The sequence below is a fragment of the Cherax quadricarinatus genome, chromosome 23 (assembly GCF_038502225.1).
Source record: "Cherax quadricarinatus isolate ZL_2023a chromosome 23, ASM3850222v1, whole genome shotgun sequence".
Lineage (NCBI taxonomy): Eukaryota > Metazoa > Arthropoda > Malacostraca > Decapoda > Parastacidae > Cherax > Cherax quadricarinatus.
Genome location: NC_091314.1, coordinates 29,574,412 through 29,592,492, shown reverse-complemented (window position 1 = coordinate 29,592,492; position 18,081 = coordinate 29,574,412). Strand labels below are relative to the sequence as shown.

Sequence of the window (18,081 nt, the reverse complement as noted above, 5' to 3'; positions counted from 1 at the left end):
ACATGTAGCATCCCACTTTTCCCTACCCCCCTGGGAAGTTCCAGCTGTTCGAGTCTGTTCTTTCTCCCTCCCTTGCTCGAAAGCCCAACTGTCTACGGTCGCTTCCCGCTCTCTTTTTCTTGACCACTTTCACTCTCATTCTCATGCCATTGCCGTGTACACAGATGGCTCTAAGTCTTCTGACGGCGTAGGATTCGCAGCAGTGTTTCCGGACAGCGTCGTACAAGGGCATTTACTATCTTTGGCTAGTATTTTTACTGCTGAATTGTATGGCATCCTTACAGCACTTATCCGTATTGCATCTATGCCTGTGTCATCATTTGTGGTTGTCTCAGACTCCCTTAGTGCTTTACAGGCTATACAAAAATTTGATACACCTCACCCCTTAGTCCTCCGTATCCAACTTTGGCTACGCCGCATCTTTACCAAGCATAAAGATATTGTTTTTTGTTGGGTCCCTGGTCATGTTGACGTACAGGGCAATGAATAGGCAGACACTGCTGCGCGGTCAGCAGTACATGACCTACCAGTTTCTTATAGAGGTATTCCATTTACGGACTATTTTGCTGCAATATCTTCCCACCTTCACACCCGTTGGCAACAACGTTGGTCTACTATGCTCGGCAACAAACTTCAATCTATTAAACCGAGTATAGGTTACTGGCCGTCTTCTTATCACCAGTGTCGAGGTTGGGAGACTACTCTCTCCCGTCTTCGCATTAGCCATACTCGTCTTACTCATGGATATCTCATGGAGAGGCGTCCTGCTCCTCTCTGTGAGAATTGCCAAGCTCCATTATCAGTCAGCCACATTCTGTTGGACTGCCCACTTTATCAACGAGCACGCAGAATTTACCTCTGTCGTCGTCTTCGCTCCGCTACTCTCTCTTTACCTTCCCTTCTCGCTGATGGACCCACCTTTCATCCGGACTCTCTCATTGACTTTTTGACAACAACTGACTGACTTCACAAATTCTGATACCTTCAGCCCTTTCTACTTCAATCTCTTGCTACCCTCTACCCCCGTACTATCCCCTGCCCCGCTGTTTTCTGTAACCTGCTGATCATCCCTCCTCCCTTCTGCCATCCAATACCCTCGCTTCCTTCCCTACCCTGCAGCGCTGTATAGCCCTTGTGGCTTAGCGCTTCTTTTTGATTATAATAATAATAGTACTACAACTAATGTTAGTGCAACTAATGTTAGTACTACAACAACTAATGTTAGTACTACAACAACTAATGTTAGTACTACAACAACTAATGTTAGTACTACAACTACTAATGTTAGTACTACAATAATGTTAGTACTACAATAATGTTAGTACTACAACAACTAATGTTAGTACTACAACTAATGTTAGTACTACAACTAATGTTAGTACTACAACAACTAATGTTAGTACTACAACAACTAATGTTAGTACTACAACAACTAATGTTAGTACTACAACAACTAATGTTAGTACTACAACAACTAATGTTAGTACTACAACTAATGTTAGTACAACTAATGTTAGTACAACAACTACTAATGTTAGTACTACAACAACTACTAATGTTAGTACTACAACAACTACTAATGTTAGTACTACAACAACTACTAATGTTAGTACTACAACAACTACTAATGTTAGTACTACAACAACTACTAATGTTAGTACTACAACAACTACTAATGTTAGTACTACAACAACTACTAATGTTAGTACTACAACAACTACTAATGTTAGTACTACAACAACTAATGTTAGTACTACAACTACTACTAATGTTAGTACTACAACAACTACTAATGTTAGTACTACAACAACTACTAATGTTAGTACTACAACTACTGTTACTACAACAATTATTAATGTCACTACTACATCTACTAATGTTACTACTAGTACAACTATTTACGTAACTCTAGCACTAAACGAACTGTCCATATATACCAGTTATTCTATGTCTACACGCCATTTGTTCAACTTTTTTAAATGTTATTGGTGTTTGTAAACCACTTGACATCCTCTGCAGCCTCCTAGTAAGTACCAGGATACTGGCGGCCAGTGACCGGAGAGGATTGGCGGGGCTCTAGGCTCTGGTGGCTCAAGCTCTTGCTTCACACGGCGAGGGCCTCGGTTCGATTATCAGCCAGGGAAGAAACACAGGACGTGTTCCTTTACACCTGTTGTCTATGTTCACCCATCAGTAAAATGGGTACCTGGGTGTTAGTCGACTGGTGTGGGTCGCATCCTGGGACACAACTGACCTAATTTGCCCGAAATGCTCAACATAACAAGCGGCTTTCTATATAGTAGTATGTCAGTGATGTCAGCTAGGACTGTATACCTTGTACATGTACTTGTAGTAAATAAAGATATTATTATTACTATTATTATTATTATTATTATTATTATTATTATTATTATATTATCCTTTGCAAAGTCTGCGTACGGCCGGTCCTTGAAATGTCGAAGTAATCTGAGTAGCCTCGGCGTCCGTGGGAAGATTATTCCAGTGTTCCCCAGCTCGGTGTTTAAGCTCTTTCTCACGTTCCTCATGAACTGCTTAACCAAGTCATTGTATTACATTGTACTTCATTAATCTCTTCTTGTTTGAGTACATCGAAAACTCTTTGTATCGTGAAGGTTTGAGCGAGGTGCCTTCTTAGCCTCTGCTTACTGAGAACAACTTTGTGATGAATATCTATATTCCCATCTCCCTATCTTCCAATCTCCGTATCTTCCCATCTTCCAATATTCCTATCTTTGTCTCCATATCTCCCTCTCTTCCTATCTTCTCATTTTCCTTTCTTTCCATCTTCCTATATTCCTAGGGTTTGCTTCTTAATGTTGGTACGAGTCTGGTCGCTCTTCTGTCTCCTCAGGTCTGTTTACGTTTTTTTACGTAATTATTTGAGCAGAACTGGTCAACCTTTCCAAGACCAGGTCTCCCAAGAACACTTTACTCTTAATATTATTCCAGGTGTTTTGTCCTCGAAATTTTTTGCTCTGAAGACCAGTGGTAGTGGTACTTGCTGTCTGCTGCACTAACATTGTGTTTCAGATCATTTCTTCTATTGCCATGGTATTTTTTTTCGTTTTGTCTCGTATTTTATATTACTGTATTCAGACTTACACTTGTCCACATTAAAGCTGGTTCCTCAATTTACTGACCACTGCTACGCCCTCTCTAGGTCTCCCTGGATATTTTGGCAGTCGGCCACGCATGCCACACATCTCCCTACTTGGCAGCCATCTGCAAACGTTGTAGTTTTAAATGTAATTCTAGAGCATTTTTGTATAGTTTAAAAAAAGTTTGGGCCAAGGAGTTACTCTCGAGGGACCCTACTTGTTTCACCTTTCCGCTATGACACGTCGCCATTTCAGCTCGTTATTTCCTGTCAGTGAGTCAATCACTGATTAGCCAACATGTGCGGAACTTTGACTTAACTATGTTGTCTTCTGTGTTGTCTTGCTAAAGGCTTCCTGCAGCTCCAGGTTCACTACCTCTGTGGATACGTTGTTGTCCTAGTTTGTTTAAATATAACTCAAAATTTCAGTGGCAAACTATTAAATTGGGAAAATCATGTTTGATATTTGATGACAAAGTTATGTTTTTGATGAAGGTTAATGATCGTAACTACTAGCGGTTGGGTCCCCACAGGTCGAGCAGTGGTGGGTCCCCACAGGTCGAGCAGTGGTGGGTCCCCATAGGTCGAGCAGTGGTGGGTCCCCACAGGTCGAGCAGCGGTGAGTCCCCATAGGTCGAGCAGTGGTGGGTAACTACAGGATGTTTCACTCGAGGGAGCCATCGAGCTGGTACTCCTGTAGTTGCAACCGTTTTGTTTGCATATTATATTTGTAGTAGAGGATATCTCGGGGCCTTCTACAAGTGAAACACTGTGTACATTACTGTATTGTCTCTCCCTGCAGGAGGAGTCTGGCTGTGCTGCCGCTGCTGCTGCTACAGCTACTGCTGACACAGCTTCTACTGTTCTCTGTCTGCCAAGCGTGAGTATCTTACTGTTTCTGGTGTCGAGGCTATTGTATGAAATATATTTGCAGTTTAGTGGTACTGGACAGTGTGGTGGTACTGGACAGTGTGGTGGTACTGGACAGTGTGGTGGTACTGGACAGTGTGGTGGTACTGGACAGTGTAGTGGTACTGGACAGTGTGGTGGTACTGGACAGTGTGGTGGTACTGGTAGTGGTACTGGTACTGGACAGTGTGGTGGTACTGGACAGTGTGGTGGTACTGGACAGTGTAGTGGTACTGGACAGTGTGGTGGTACTGGACAGTGTGGTGGTACTGGACAGTGTGGTGGTACTGGACAGTGTAGTGGTACTGGACAGTGTAGTGGTACTGGACAGTGTAGTGGTACTGGACAGTGTAGTGGTACTGGACAGTGTAGTGGTACTGGACAGTGTAGTGGTACTGGACAGTGTGGTGGTACTGGACAGTGTAGTGGTACTGGACAGTGTAGTGGTACTGGACAGTGTGGTGGTACTGGACAGTGTAGTGGTACTGGACAGTGTAGTGGTACTGGACAGTGTAGTGGTACTGGACAGTGTAGTGGTACTGGACAGTGTGGTGGTACTGGACAGTGTGGTGGTACTGGACAGTGTGGTGGTACTGGACAGTGTGGTGGTACTGGACAGTGTGGTGGTACTGGACAGTGTGGTGGTACTGGACAGTGTGGTGGTACTGGACAGTGTGGTACTGGTACTGGACAGTGTGGTACTGGTACTGGACAGTGTGGTGGTACTGGACAGTGTGGTGGTACTGTGTGGTGGTACTGGACACTGTGTGGTACTGGACACTGTGTGGTACTGGACACTGTGGTACTAGACACTGTGTGGTACTGGACAGTGTGGTGGTACTGGACAGTGTGGTGGTACTGGACAGTGTGGTGGTACTGGACAGTGTGGTGGTACTGGACAGTGTGGTGGTACTGGACAGTGTAGTGGTACTGGACAGTGTAGTGGTATTACATTGGGTTAACGGGGAAGAGGGGGAGTTGCCTTTAAGCTGCTGAGGGGTTCTTGATCCGAGGAGCTAGAGCCACTCCTCACCTATCTTAGATCACACACACACACAGAGCTATACATCCCTCAGTATATTTACATTGTATGAAGTAGGAGGAGGAGATGGAGATGATGATGATGATGGAGATGGCAGACTGAGTCAGTGTTAGAGGGTGAACACAAGGTCCAGTCTTGCTGGTTCATCCTCCCCTCTCTGGTAGTGTCCTTGACATGTTGATGCACGAGGTTTTCCAGTACTGCGTCCATCATCATGGCTCTCCATGTTTTGGGACCCCCATGTGGCTCCAGGTTTTCCCAATAGATATGCGAGTTCTCTTGCATCTCCCTAATGAATTACACACACACACACACACACACACACACACACACACACACACACACACACTCACACATTCACACACATTGAGAAAAACAACATTCTAACTGGTAAACAATTTGGCTGCTCTCAGTCTAGTGAAGAGCTCACTGTGTGCATGATTTCTTATGATTGGTAGACTCTGAGAGTCGTACGGACGTGGCTTAGTAACGCAACACCTGTGTGATGGCTCAGTACTCCTTCCATCTGCTGCCCCTGCCCACCTAGCACACCTGCTGCCCCTGCCCACCTAGCACACCTGCTGCCCCTGCCCACCTAGCACACCTGCTGCCCCTGCCCACCTAGCACCACCTGCTGCCCCTGCCCACCTAGCACCACCTGCTGGGGTGATTCAACTGCTCTGGGCTACATCATAGGGAGACGAGGTAACACCACCACCACTGAAGCCACGTTTAAAGTAGCTTATGTACCTGGAAGAAAAAGACCAGCCATTTACCGACGTAGTAATCGTAAAATAATGAATTGTTGAAGTTGTAGGATGCTTAAACCCTGATAAAATTACCAAGTACACAAGTATCTGTTTCAAGATGAACCATAACTGGAAAAATTCAGATTCAGGAAGGATATAGGAAAGCACTGGTTTGGTAACAGAGTTATGGATGAGTGGAACAAACTCCAGAGTACCGTCATAGAAGCTAAGACGTTGTGTAGTTTTAAAAATGGGTTAGATAAATACATGAGTGGGTGTGGGTGGGTGTGAGTTGGATCTGACTAGCTGGTGCTACTGGGTCAGAAGCCGTGCTCCTTCCTTAAGTGAAGGTAACCTGACTGAGTGGGCCATTGGTCTAAGCCGGGGGTTGACATTCTTCTTGATTCGCCGGTACTCTCCCGGTCCGGGCCTTATCCAAGTGCTGGTCCGGCCTTGGCTCCCCTTCTCGGGAGTATCTCGGACTGTCTGCCATGGGAGGAGGTACAAGTACCTCCTCATCGTTGAGACCAACTGTCCCTAGGCCTAGCCACATTCACCGCCCTCACGGGGCTCGTAAGGAGAAGCTAGGCGCCTCTGGTCTGCCATCCCCGCCTCAAGGGGGTTAATGGGAATGGCAGTGTTGTGAGCTGCAAGCTCTGGCTCAGGCACCTACCCTGCCCTAGAAGAGCTGGGCATGGTATCGACGTCGGGGGTTGACATGGACCTGCCCTGCATGGGCCAGTACTTATAAAGGTCGACAGGAATTAGGCTAGAGCTAACGAGAAGAACCTAGATATCCTGGGTCTGAAATAAAATTTGATAAATATGCAGTGATGACATATCATTAGAGGGGAAACTACTCCGTATGAAGAATGGAACGAAACCAGAACTGGACGTGGTGGTGTTTGAAGCAGTATCCCCTTAATTTTTCCCCTTTCCCCTCAAAGAAGGAGCACGGTATTCCTTCCAGAGAAAACCAGAACGACTAACACGCCACAGTAACCATTATAATTCTTTGTACATATTATCAATTTGCCTAATGACGAAAATAAATACTTTACTTCCAATGAAACTGACCACCAGCATAAGTGACCACCAGCGTAAGTGACCACCAGCATAAGTGACCACCAGCATAAGTGACCACCAGCATAAGTGACCACCAGCATAAGTGACCACCAGCATAAGTGACCACCAGCATAAGTGACCACCAGCATAAGTGACCACCAGCATAAGTGACCACCAGCATAAGTGACCACCAGCATAAGTGACCACCAGCATAAGTGACCACCAGCATAAGTGACCACCAGCGTAAGTGACCACCAGCGTAAGTGACCACCAGCGTAAGTGACCACCAGCGTAAGTGACCACCAGCGTAAGTGACCACCAGCATAAGTGACCACCAGCATAAGTGACCACCAGCATAAGTGACCACCAGCATAAGTGACCACCAGCATAAGTGACCACCAGCGTAAGTGACCACCAGCGTAAGTGACCACCAGCGTAAGTGACCACCAGCGTAAGTGACCACCAGCATAAGTGACCACCAGCGTAAGTGACCACCAGCGTAAGTGACCACCAGCGTAAGTGACCACCAGCATAAGTGACCACCAGCATAAGTGACCACCAGCATAAGTGACCACCAGCATAAGTGACCACCAGCATAAGTGACCACCAGCGTAAGTGACCACCAGCGTAAGTGACCACCAGCGTAAGTGACCACCAGCGTAAGTGACCACCAGCGTAAGTGACCACCAGCGTAAGTGACCACCAGCGTAAGTGACCACCAGCGTAAGTGACCACCAGCGTAAGTGACCACCAGCGTAAGTGACCACCAGCGTAAGTGACCACCAGCATAAGTGACCACCAGCATAAGTGACCACCAGCATAAGTGACCACCAGCATAAGTGACCACCAGCGTAAGTGACCACCAGCGTAAGTGACCACCAGCGTAAGTGACCACCAGCATAAGTGACCACCAGCGTAAGTGACCACCAGCGTAAGTGACCACCAGCGTAAGTGACCACCAGCATAAGTGACCACCAGCATAAGTGACCACCAGCTTAAGTGACCACCAGCGTAAGTGACCACCAGCGTAAGTGACCACCAGCATAAGTGACCACCAGCGTAAGTGACCACCAGCATAAGTGACCACCAGCGTAAGTGACCACCAGCATAAGTGACCACCAGCATAAGTGACCACCAGCATAAGTGACCAGCATAAGTGACCACCAGCATAAGTGACCACGAGCATAAGTGACCACCAGCGTAAGTGACCACCAGCGTAAGTGACCACCAGCATAAGTGACCACCAGCATAAGTGACCACCAGCATAAGTGACCACCAGCGTAAGTGACCACCAGCGTAAGTGACCACCAGCATAAGTGACCACCAGCATAAGTGACCAGCATAAGTGACCACCAGCATAAGTGACCACCAGCATAAGTGACCACCAGCATAAGTGACCACCAGCATAAGTGACCACCAGCATAAGTGACCACCAGCACAAGTGACCACCAGCGTAAGTGACCACCAGCATAAGTGACCACCAGCATAAGTGACCACCAGCATAAGTGACCACCAGCATAAGTGACCACCAGCGTAAGTGACCACCAGCATAAGTGACCACCAGCATAAGTGACCACCAGCATAAGTGACCACCAGCATAAGTGACCACCAGCACAAGTGACCACCAGCACAAGTGACCACCAGCACAAGTGACCACCAGCATAAGTGACCACCAGCATAAGTGACCACCAGCATAAGTGACCACCAGCATAAGTGACCACCAGCATAAGTGACCACCAGCATAAGTGACCACCAGCATAAGTGACCACCAGCATAAGTGACCACCAGCGTAAGTGACCACCAGCGTAAGTGACCACCAGCGTAAGTGACCACCAGCGTAAGTGACCACCAGCGTAAGTGACCACCAGCGTAAGTGACCACCAGCGTAAGTGACCACCAGCATAAGTGACCACCAGCATAAGTGACCACCAGCGTAAGTGACCACCAGCGTAAGTGACCACCAGCGTAAGTGACCACCAGCGTAAGTGACCACCAGCATAAGTGACCACCAGCATAAGTGACCACCAGCGTAAGTGACCACCAGCGTAAGTGACCACCAGCACAAGTGATCATCAATTATCCCTCAATGTAACACAACTTCACCAAATACTCCAAAAGGAAAACATGTATTATTAAGTGTCAGTGTCAGTGTGCTGGCTATCACAGTGCCAGTGTGCTGGCTATCACAGTGTCAGTGTGCCGGCTATCACAGTGTCAGTGTGCCGGCTATCACAGTGTCAGTGTGCTGGCTATCACAGTGTCAGTGTGCTGGCTATCACAGTGTCAGTGTGCATCACAGTGCCTGGCTATCACAGTGCCAGTGTGCTGGCTATCACAGTGCCAGTGTGCTGGCTATCACAGTGCCAGTGTGCTGGCTATCACAGTGCCATCACAGTGTGCTGGCTATCACAGTGCCAGTGTGCTGGCTATCACAGTGCCAGTGTGCTGGCTATCACAGTGCCAGTGTGCTGGGTATCACAGTGCAAGTGTGCTGGCTATCACAGTGCCAGTGTGCTGGCTATCACAGTGCCAGTGTGCTGTCTATCACAGTGCCTGGCTATCACAGTGTCAGTGTGCTGGCTAGTGTGCTGGCTATCACAGTGCCAGTGTGCTAGCTATCACAGTGCCAGTGTGCTGGCTATCACAGTGCCAGTGTGCTGGCTATGACAGTGCCTGGCTATCACAGTGTGCTGGCTATCACAGTGTCAGTGTGCTGGCTATCACAGTGTGTGCTGGCTATCACACTGCCAGCGTGCTTGCTATCACAGTGCCAGTGTGCTGGCTATCACAGTGCCAGTGTGCTGGCTATCACAGTGCCAGTGTGCTGGCTATCACAGTGCCAGTGTGCTGGCTATCACAGTGCCAGTGTGCCGGCTATCACAGTGCCAGTGTGCCGGCTATCACAGTGCCAGTGTGCCGGCTATCACAGTGCCAGTGTGCCGGCTATCACAGTGCCAGTGTGCCGGCTATCACAGTGCCAGTGTGCCGGCTATCACAGTGCCAGTGTGCTGCTATCACAGTGCCAGTGTGCTGGCTATCACAGTGCCAGTGTGCTGGCTATCACAGTGCCAGTGTGCTGGCTATCACAGTGCCAGTGTGCTGGCTATCACAGTGCCAGTGTGCTGCTATCACAGTGCCAGTGTGCTGGCTATCACAGTGTCAGTGTGCTGACTATCACAGTGCCAGTGTGCTGGCTATCACAGTGCCAGTGTGCTGGCTATCACAGTGCCAGTGTGCTGGCTATCACAGTGCCAGTGTGCTGGCTATCACAGTGCCAGTGTGCTGGCTATCACAGTGCCAGTGTGCTGGCTATCACAGTGCCAGTGTGCTGGCTATCACAGTGCCAGTGTGCTGGCTATCACAGTGTCAGTGTGCTGACTATCACAGTGCCAGTGTGCTATCACAGTGCCAGTGTGCTATCACAGTGCCAGTGTGCTGGCTATCACAGTGCCAGTGTGCTGGCTATCACAGTGCCAGTGTGCTGGCTATCACAGTGTCAGTGTGCTGACTATCACAGTGTCAGTGTGCTGACTATCACAGTGCCAGTGTGCTATCACAGTGCCAGTGTGCTATCACAGTGCCAGCGTGCTGGCTATCACAGTGCCAGTGTGCTGGCTATCACAGTGCCAGTGTGCTGGCTATCACAGTGCCAGTGTGCTGGCTATCACAGTGCCAGTGTGCTGGCTATCACAGTGCCAGTGTGCTGGCTATCACAGTGCCAGTGTGCTGGCTATCACAGTGCCAGTGTGCTGACTATCACAGTGCCAGTGTGCTATCACAGTGCCAGTGTGCTATCACAGTGCCAGTGTGCTATCACAGTGCCAGTGTGCTATCACAGTGCCAGTGTGCTATCACAGTGCCAGTGTGCTGGCTATCACAGTGCCAGTGTGCTGGCTATCACAGTGCCAGTGTGCTGGCTATCACAGTGCCAGTGTGCTGGCTATCACAGTGCCAGTGTGCTGGCTATCACAGTGCCAGTGTGCTGGCTATCACAGTGCCAGTGTGCTGGCTATCACAGTGCCAGTGTGCTGGCTATCACAGTGCCAGTGTGCTGGCTATCACAGTGCCAGTGTGCTGGCTATCACAGTGCCAGTGTGCTGGCTATCACAGTGCCAGTGTGCTGGCTATCACAGTGCCAGTGTGCTGGCTATCACAGTGCCAGTGTGCTGACTATCAGTGCCAGTGTGCTGACTATCACAGTGCCAGTGTGCTGGCTATCACAGTGCCAGTGTGCTGGCTATCACAGTGCCAGTGTGCTGGCTATCACAGTGCCAGTGTGCTGGCTATCACAGTGCCAGTGTGCTGACTATCACAGTGCCAGTGTGCTGGCTATCACAGTGCCAGTGTGCTGGCTATCACAGTGCCAGTGTGCTGGCTATCACAGTGCCAGTGTGCTGGCTATCACAGTGCCAGTGTGCTGGCTATCACAGTGCCAGTGTGCTGACTATCACAGTGCCAGTGTGCTGACTATCACAGTGCCAGTGTGCTATCACAGTGCCAGTGTGCTGGCTATCACAGTGCCAGTGTGCTGGCTATCACAGTGCCAGTGTGCTGGCTATCACAGTGCCAGTGTGCTGGCTATCACAGTGCCAGTGTGCTGGCTATCACAGTGCCAGTGTGCTATCACAGTGCCAGTGTGCTAGCTATCACAGTGCCAGTGTGCTGGCTATCACAGTGCCAGTGTGCTGGCTATCACAGTGCCAGTGTGCTGGCTATCACAGTGCCAGTGTGCTGGCTATCACAGTGCCAGTGTGCTGGCTATCACAGTATCAGTGTGCTGACAATCACAGTATCAGTGTGCTGACAATCACAGTATCAGTGTGCTGACAATCACAGTATCAGTGTGCTGACTATCACAGTGCCAGTGTGCTATCACAGTGCCAGTGTGCTGGCTATCACAGTGCCAGTGTGCTGGCTATGACAGTATCAGTGTGCTGACAATCACAGTATCAGTGTGCTGACAATCACAGTGTCAGTGTGCTGGCTATCACAGTGTCAGTGTGCTGGCTATCACAGTGTCAGTGTGCTGGCTATCACAGTGTCAGTGTGCTGGCTATCACAGTGTCAGTGTGCTGGCTATCACAGTGTCAGTGTGCTGGCTATCACAGTGTCAGTGTGCTGGCTATCACAGTGTCAGTGTGCTGGCTATCACAGTGCCAGTGTGCTGGCTATCACAGTGCCAGTGTGCTGGCTATCACAGTGCCAGTGTGCTGGCTATCACAGTGCCAGTGTGCTGGCTATCACAGTGCCAGTGTGCTGGCTATCACAGTGTCAGTGTGCTGGCTATCACAGTGTCAGTGTGCTGGCTATCACAGTGTCAGTGTGCTGGCTATCACAGTGCCAGTGTGCTGGCTATCACAGTGCCAGTGTGCTGGCTATCACAGTGTCAGTGTGCTGGCTATCACAGTGTCAGTGTGCCGGCTATCACAGTGTCAGTGTGCCGGCTATCACAGTGTCAGTGTGCCGGCTATCACAGTGTCAGTGTGCCGGCTATCACAGTGTCAGTGTGCCGGCTATCACAGTGTCAGTGTGCCGGCTATCACAGTGTCAGTGTGCCGGCTATCACAGTGTCAGTGTGCCGGCTATCACAGTGTCAGTGTGCCGGCTATCACAGTGTCAGTGTGCCGGCTATCACAGTGCCAGTGTGCCGGCTATCACAGTGCCAGTGTGCTGGCTATCACAGTGCCAGTGTGCTGGCTATCACAGTGTCAGTGTTCTGGCTATCACAGTGTCAGTGTTCTGGCTATCACAGTGTCAGTGTGCCGGCTATCACAGTGTCAGTGTGCCGGCTATCACAGTGTCAGTGTGCCGGCTATCACAGTGTCAGTGTGCCGGCTATCACAGTGTCAGTGTGCCGGCTATCACAGTGTCAGTGTGCCGGCTATCACAGTGTCAGTGTGCCGGCTATCAGTGTCAGTGTGCCGGCTATCACAGTGTCAGTGTGCCGGCTATCACAGTGTCAGTGTGCCGGCTATCACAGTGTCAGTGTGCTGGCTATCACAGGGGCAGGTACGCTGGCTATCACAGGGGCAGGTACGCTGGCTATCACAGGGGCAGGTACGCTGGCTATCACAGGGGCAGGTACGCTGGCTATCACAGGGGCAGGTACGCTGGCTATCACAGGGGCAGGTACGCTGGCTATCACAGGGGCAGGTACGCTGGCCATCACAGGGGCAGGTACGCTGGCCATCACAGGGGCAGGTACGCTGGCCATCACAGGGGCAGGTACGCTGGCCATCGCAGGGGCAGGTACGCTGGCCATCGCAGGGGCAGGTACGCTGGCCATCACAGGGGCAGGTACGCTGGCCATCACAGGGGCAGGTACGCTGGCCATCACAGGGGCAGGTACGCTGGCCATCACAGGGGCAGGTACGCTGGCCGTCACAGGGGCAGGTACGCTGGCCGTCACAGGGGCAGGTACGCTGGCCGTCACAGGGGCAGGTACGCTGGCCGTCACAGGGGCAGGTACGCTGGCCGTCACAGGGGCAGGTACGCTGGCTATCACAGGGGCAGGTACGCTATCCATCACAGGGGCAGGTACACTGGCCATCACAGGGGCAGGTACGCTGGCTATCACAGGGGCAGGTACGCTGGCTATCACAGGGGCAGGTACGCTGGCTATCACAGGGGCAGGTACGCTGGCTATCACAGGGGCAGGTACGCTGGCCATCACAGGGGCAGGTACGCTGGCCATCACAGGGGCAGGTACGCTGGCCATCACAGGGGCAGGTACGCTGGCTATCACAGGAACATACAAGTGTTGGTCAAAATTTTATCTTTGCGAGAAGAAATCATTAAATTTTGTGAAGAAGAGAATCACTATTGTGAATTATTAAAAGAAGATTCATAAAGAAACGCAGCATCTGTGTTATTATGTCAAAGCAAAATGACTTAAATATTTATTTATTTAATAAAACAACGTCTATGATATGTGGGGAAACAATCCAAGTGTTTCCATGAAAGATATAATTTTTGAGAACCTTTCATGGTGAAATGGAAATTTCTGGCGAACAGTTTCCGCAGCTACCGATGACCACTGATGCTTCCCCACAAGAAGCAGTCACAACAAAGTCATTAAAAGGTTAGTTAACTTCATAATTAAAAAAAAAATCTTCATTATATTATATAATTAACTTCTGACAAAATAACCGACATTTCACAGTATATCTTCTCAAAATTTCATGAATGCGGCCTTATTAGATTACAGCTAAAATGTTCCCCACCTCTGGTCAGGTCAATTCCAGACCTTCTGGAAGTAATATTTTGTCCAGTATCCTGGTGAGTTAGTTGACTTCAGACCTGCTGGAAGACTTCAGGTATTTACAGTAGAAAACTGTACAGTGTACTGAGGAGTAAGATGATGTACTGTAATATATCTTGATGAGGAAGTATATTGTAATATATCTTGGTGAGGAGGCATAATGTATCATCCACACTGAAGTATACCTCGCTGACACAGAATCACATGATTACTTTTTCTTCAGTAACATACAAGGTTTGATCCAAGGAAGGTTTGATCCAACGAAGGGTAAAGTCAGCAAGAGTGTAGTCAGACAAGTGTTCCTGGTGGCCAGATGGCAACCCACAACACTGCCAATCATCCTCAGGATGATACACATGTATTTTGCTGACTGTCTCAAGGTGGTTGAGGGCCTCGGGTGATGCTCTCGTCCGCTGCTGCTGCGCTCTATGTACAAATTTATATATTAGGTATCTGTAACGCGCGCGCGTGTGTACTCACCTATTTGTGGTTGCAGGGGTCGAGTCATAGGTCCTGGCCCTGTGTGTGTGTGTGTGTGTGTGTGTGTGTGTGTGTGTGTGTGTGTGTGTGTGTGTGTGTGTGTGAGAGAGAGAGAGAGAGAGAGAGAGAGAGAGAGAGAGAGAGAGATAGGTGAGAGAGTACAGGCATGTACACAGGTGTAGTCAGCTCACTATCAGTAAGTACCTCCCACCAGCGCAGGTAGGTAATCTACTACACACGCTGTGTACACCTGCTGCTTCCCACACACACTCACTCATGTAAGTACATCACAACCTCTGTTTTACGTCTTGTTAACAATTATTTAACGTTGATATCATAGCTACTTATTAACTAGGATAGTGATAAGGAATTAGAAGCATGTGAAACATCTGAGTATTTCGTAGACGTGTGGCCAACCAGTGGCTTATCAGTGCAATTTTGGGACATGAAGGGATGATGTTATAAGTCCCTCAGTCTAGGAACAGGTGAGGGACTGACTATGTTGATAAAACCACTGATTGGCGAAACGAATTAAAGATACTCAGATGTTTCACATATGTTTGTCATCAACGTGTCGGTATTGTATGCCACTGATACACTAGGATGGTGGTAACTGTGTTTCAGTCAGCTGTTCTTCTCATAGGACTCTTGCTGTAATATTAGTGTTTATAATGATCAGATTAACTACACCTTCTGCTGTATTTGACTTTGAAATTATTAATTTCTCCAGTGTGTTGATCACCGGCTGCCTTCACTAGTATAACTGTCGTTGTTGTTGCATTTTAGGGCTTCGACGTCTGAGGTCGTACGAGATCTACTGCACAGTAACTCCAACCAGTGGTATATTTCATAAACCCTAAAATATCATAAGAAAGGAGGAGCACTGCAGTAGGTCTGCTGGTGTATTGATTAATGAGAAACTTTTGCAACATTTACGTATCTTTATTCTGGAAACGTTTCCCCACATAGTGGCGTCTTCAGTCCAGTGTGGAAAAAGGTGGAATAAGTGGACTGAAGAATCCGCTATTTGGTGAAAAGTTTCCAGAATAAAGATACCTAAATGTTGCAAAAGTGTTTCATTTATCAACGCTGCTGGTCCATGTTGGGCAGGTCTAACTCGCACACACTCATGTACCAGTCCAACAAAATGTTTTAGAGCTTTCCAAGTTTCTCGCTTCACTGACGCTGCGCGGGAGTTTGTTAAACTCGTCATCTACAATTCTACTGCCAAACCAGTGCTTTCCTATATCCTTTCTAAATCATTTTTTTTTCAACTTGAACCAGTTACAGCGGGTCCTGTCTTGGTCAGATATTTTCAGCACGTTATTTATATTTCCTTTATTTATTCTTGTCTTCCACTTGTACACTTCAATCAAACACTCCCTAATTCTGTGACGACCATTGTCGTGGATACATTGGGAGTACATAATGTAGCAGGGAGAGGAAGGCGAGACAGAGGGTTTGTTCCCTAGAGGTGGGATTGGTGACACAGTCAACAGGTTGGGTAATATGTCTGGTAATAGGAATAAGCCCAGCATGTACTTGAGTGATGGGAAGAAATAATATTTGGTAGGGCAAGAGACAAGAACTTCTAGCTAAGTACAAGACAGCTGTGGATTTAATTAGGTCCAAGAGAGGGGGATTCCAATTATATGCAGCATGTTGCTTAAAAGAGGAGTTGGCAATGTATGTCTAGGGTAATTGGTGTAAATTGCTGGCTAGACAAGTACTGCAAAGACCTTGTCAGTCGCATTCACTGACAATTTGGACACTTTCTATGGCATGTAGATAAAGACACACATGCATATTTCAACACGTTTACTGAGGAAACGTTTCGCCACAAGTGGCTTCTTCAGTCCTGGTGAAGCCAATTGTGGCAAAACATTTCAGTAATAAATGTCTCGAACTGCGCACATGTGTTGGTGAAAATCTTTTAAAATACCGACACATGTTGCACATGTCTTACTCATCAACTATGACGCATGTTGCACATGTCTTAACTATGACACATGTTGCACATGTCTTACTCAACTATGACACATGTTGCACATGTCTTACTCAACTATGACACATGTTGCACATGTCTTATCAATTATGACACATGTTGCACATGTCTTGCTCGTCAACTATGACATGTTGCACATGTGTATCATCAACCATGACACATGTTGCACATGTCTTACTCATCAAGTATGACACATGTTGCACATGTCTTATCAATTATGACACATGTTGCACATGTCTTACTCATCAACTATGACACATGTTGCACATGTCTTACTCATCAATTATGACACATGTTGCACATGTCTTATCAATTATGACATGTTGCACATGTCTTATTCATCAACTATGACACATGTTGCACATGTCTTACTCAACTATGACGCATGTTGCACATGTACTCATCAATTATGACACATGTTGCACATGTCTTATCAACTATGACGCATGTTGCACATGTCTTACTCATCAACTATGACGCATGTTGCACATGTACTCATCAATTATGACACATGTTGCACATGTCTTATCAACTATGACGCATGTTGCACATGTCTTACTCATCAACTATGACGCATGTTGCACATGTACTCATCAATTATGACACATGTTGCACATGTACTCATCAATTATGACACATGTTGCACATGTACTCATCAATTATGACACATGTTGCACATGTACTCATCAATTATGACACATGTTGCACATGTACTCATCAACCATGACACATGTTGCACATGTCTTACTCATCAACTATGACACATGTTGCACATGTCTTACTCATCAACTATGACACATGTTGCACATGTCTTACTCATCAACTATGACACATGTTGCACATGTCTTACTCATCAAGTATGACACATGTTGCACATGTCATAACAGTAATCTAAAGTCAAGACAACAAGGGCACAAACGCTCGCGATAATTTTTGTCACCATATATCAAAAAATATAAATAATAGAAACCGTGAAGTTATATTTCAACTCTATATAACCTTAGTAAAGCTTAATTTATATTATGGTGCGCAGTTCTGGTCGCTATATTATGGTGCGCAGTTCTGGTCGCTATATTATGGTGCGCAGTTCTGGTCGCTATATTATGGTGCGCAGTTCTGGTCGCTATATTATGGTGCGCAGTTCTGGTCGCTATATTATGGTGCGCAGTTCTGGTCGCTATATTATGGTGCGCAGTTCTGGTCGCTATATTATGGTGCGCAGTTCTGGTCGCTATATTATGGTGCGCAGTTCTGGTCGCTATATTATGGTGCGCAGTTCTGGTCGCTATATTATGGTGCGCAATTCTGGTCGCTATATTATGGTGCGCCGTTCTGGTCGCTATATTATGGTGCGCAGTTCTGGTCGCTATATTATGGTGCGCAGTTCTGGTCGCTATATTATGGTGTGCAGTTCTGGTCGCTATATTATGGTGCGCAGTTCTGGTCACTATA

At 47.7% G+C, this 18,081-nt stretch overlaps 1 protein-coding gene across 1 annotated transcript in view; it reads left to right on the top strand.

The window, feature by feature from the left end:
• LOC128703086 (uncharacterized) overlaps positions 1 to 18,081 on the top strand; it is a gene marked incomplete at its 3' end in the record, with an annotated part of 189,671 nt that overhangs the window by 95,041 nt on the left and 76,549 nt on the right. Inside the window, 1 exon segment of the mRNA XM_070088039.1 lies at positions 3,921 to 3,998. Within this exon segment, the coding sequence (XP_069944140.1) occupies positions 3,921 to 3,998 (78 nt within the window).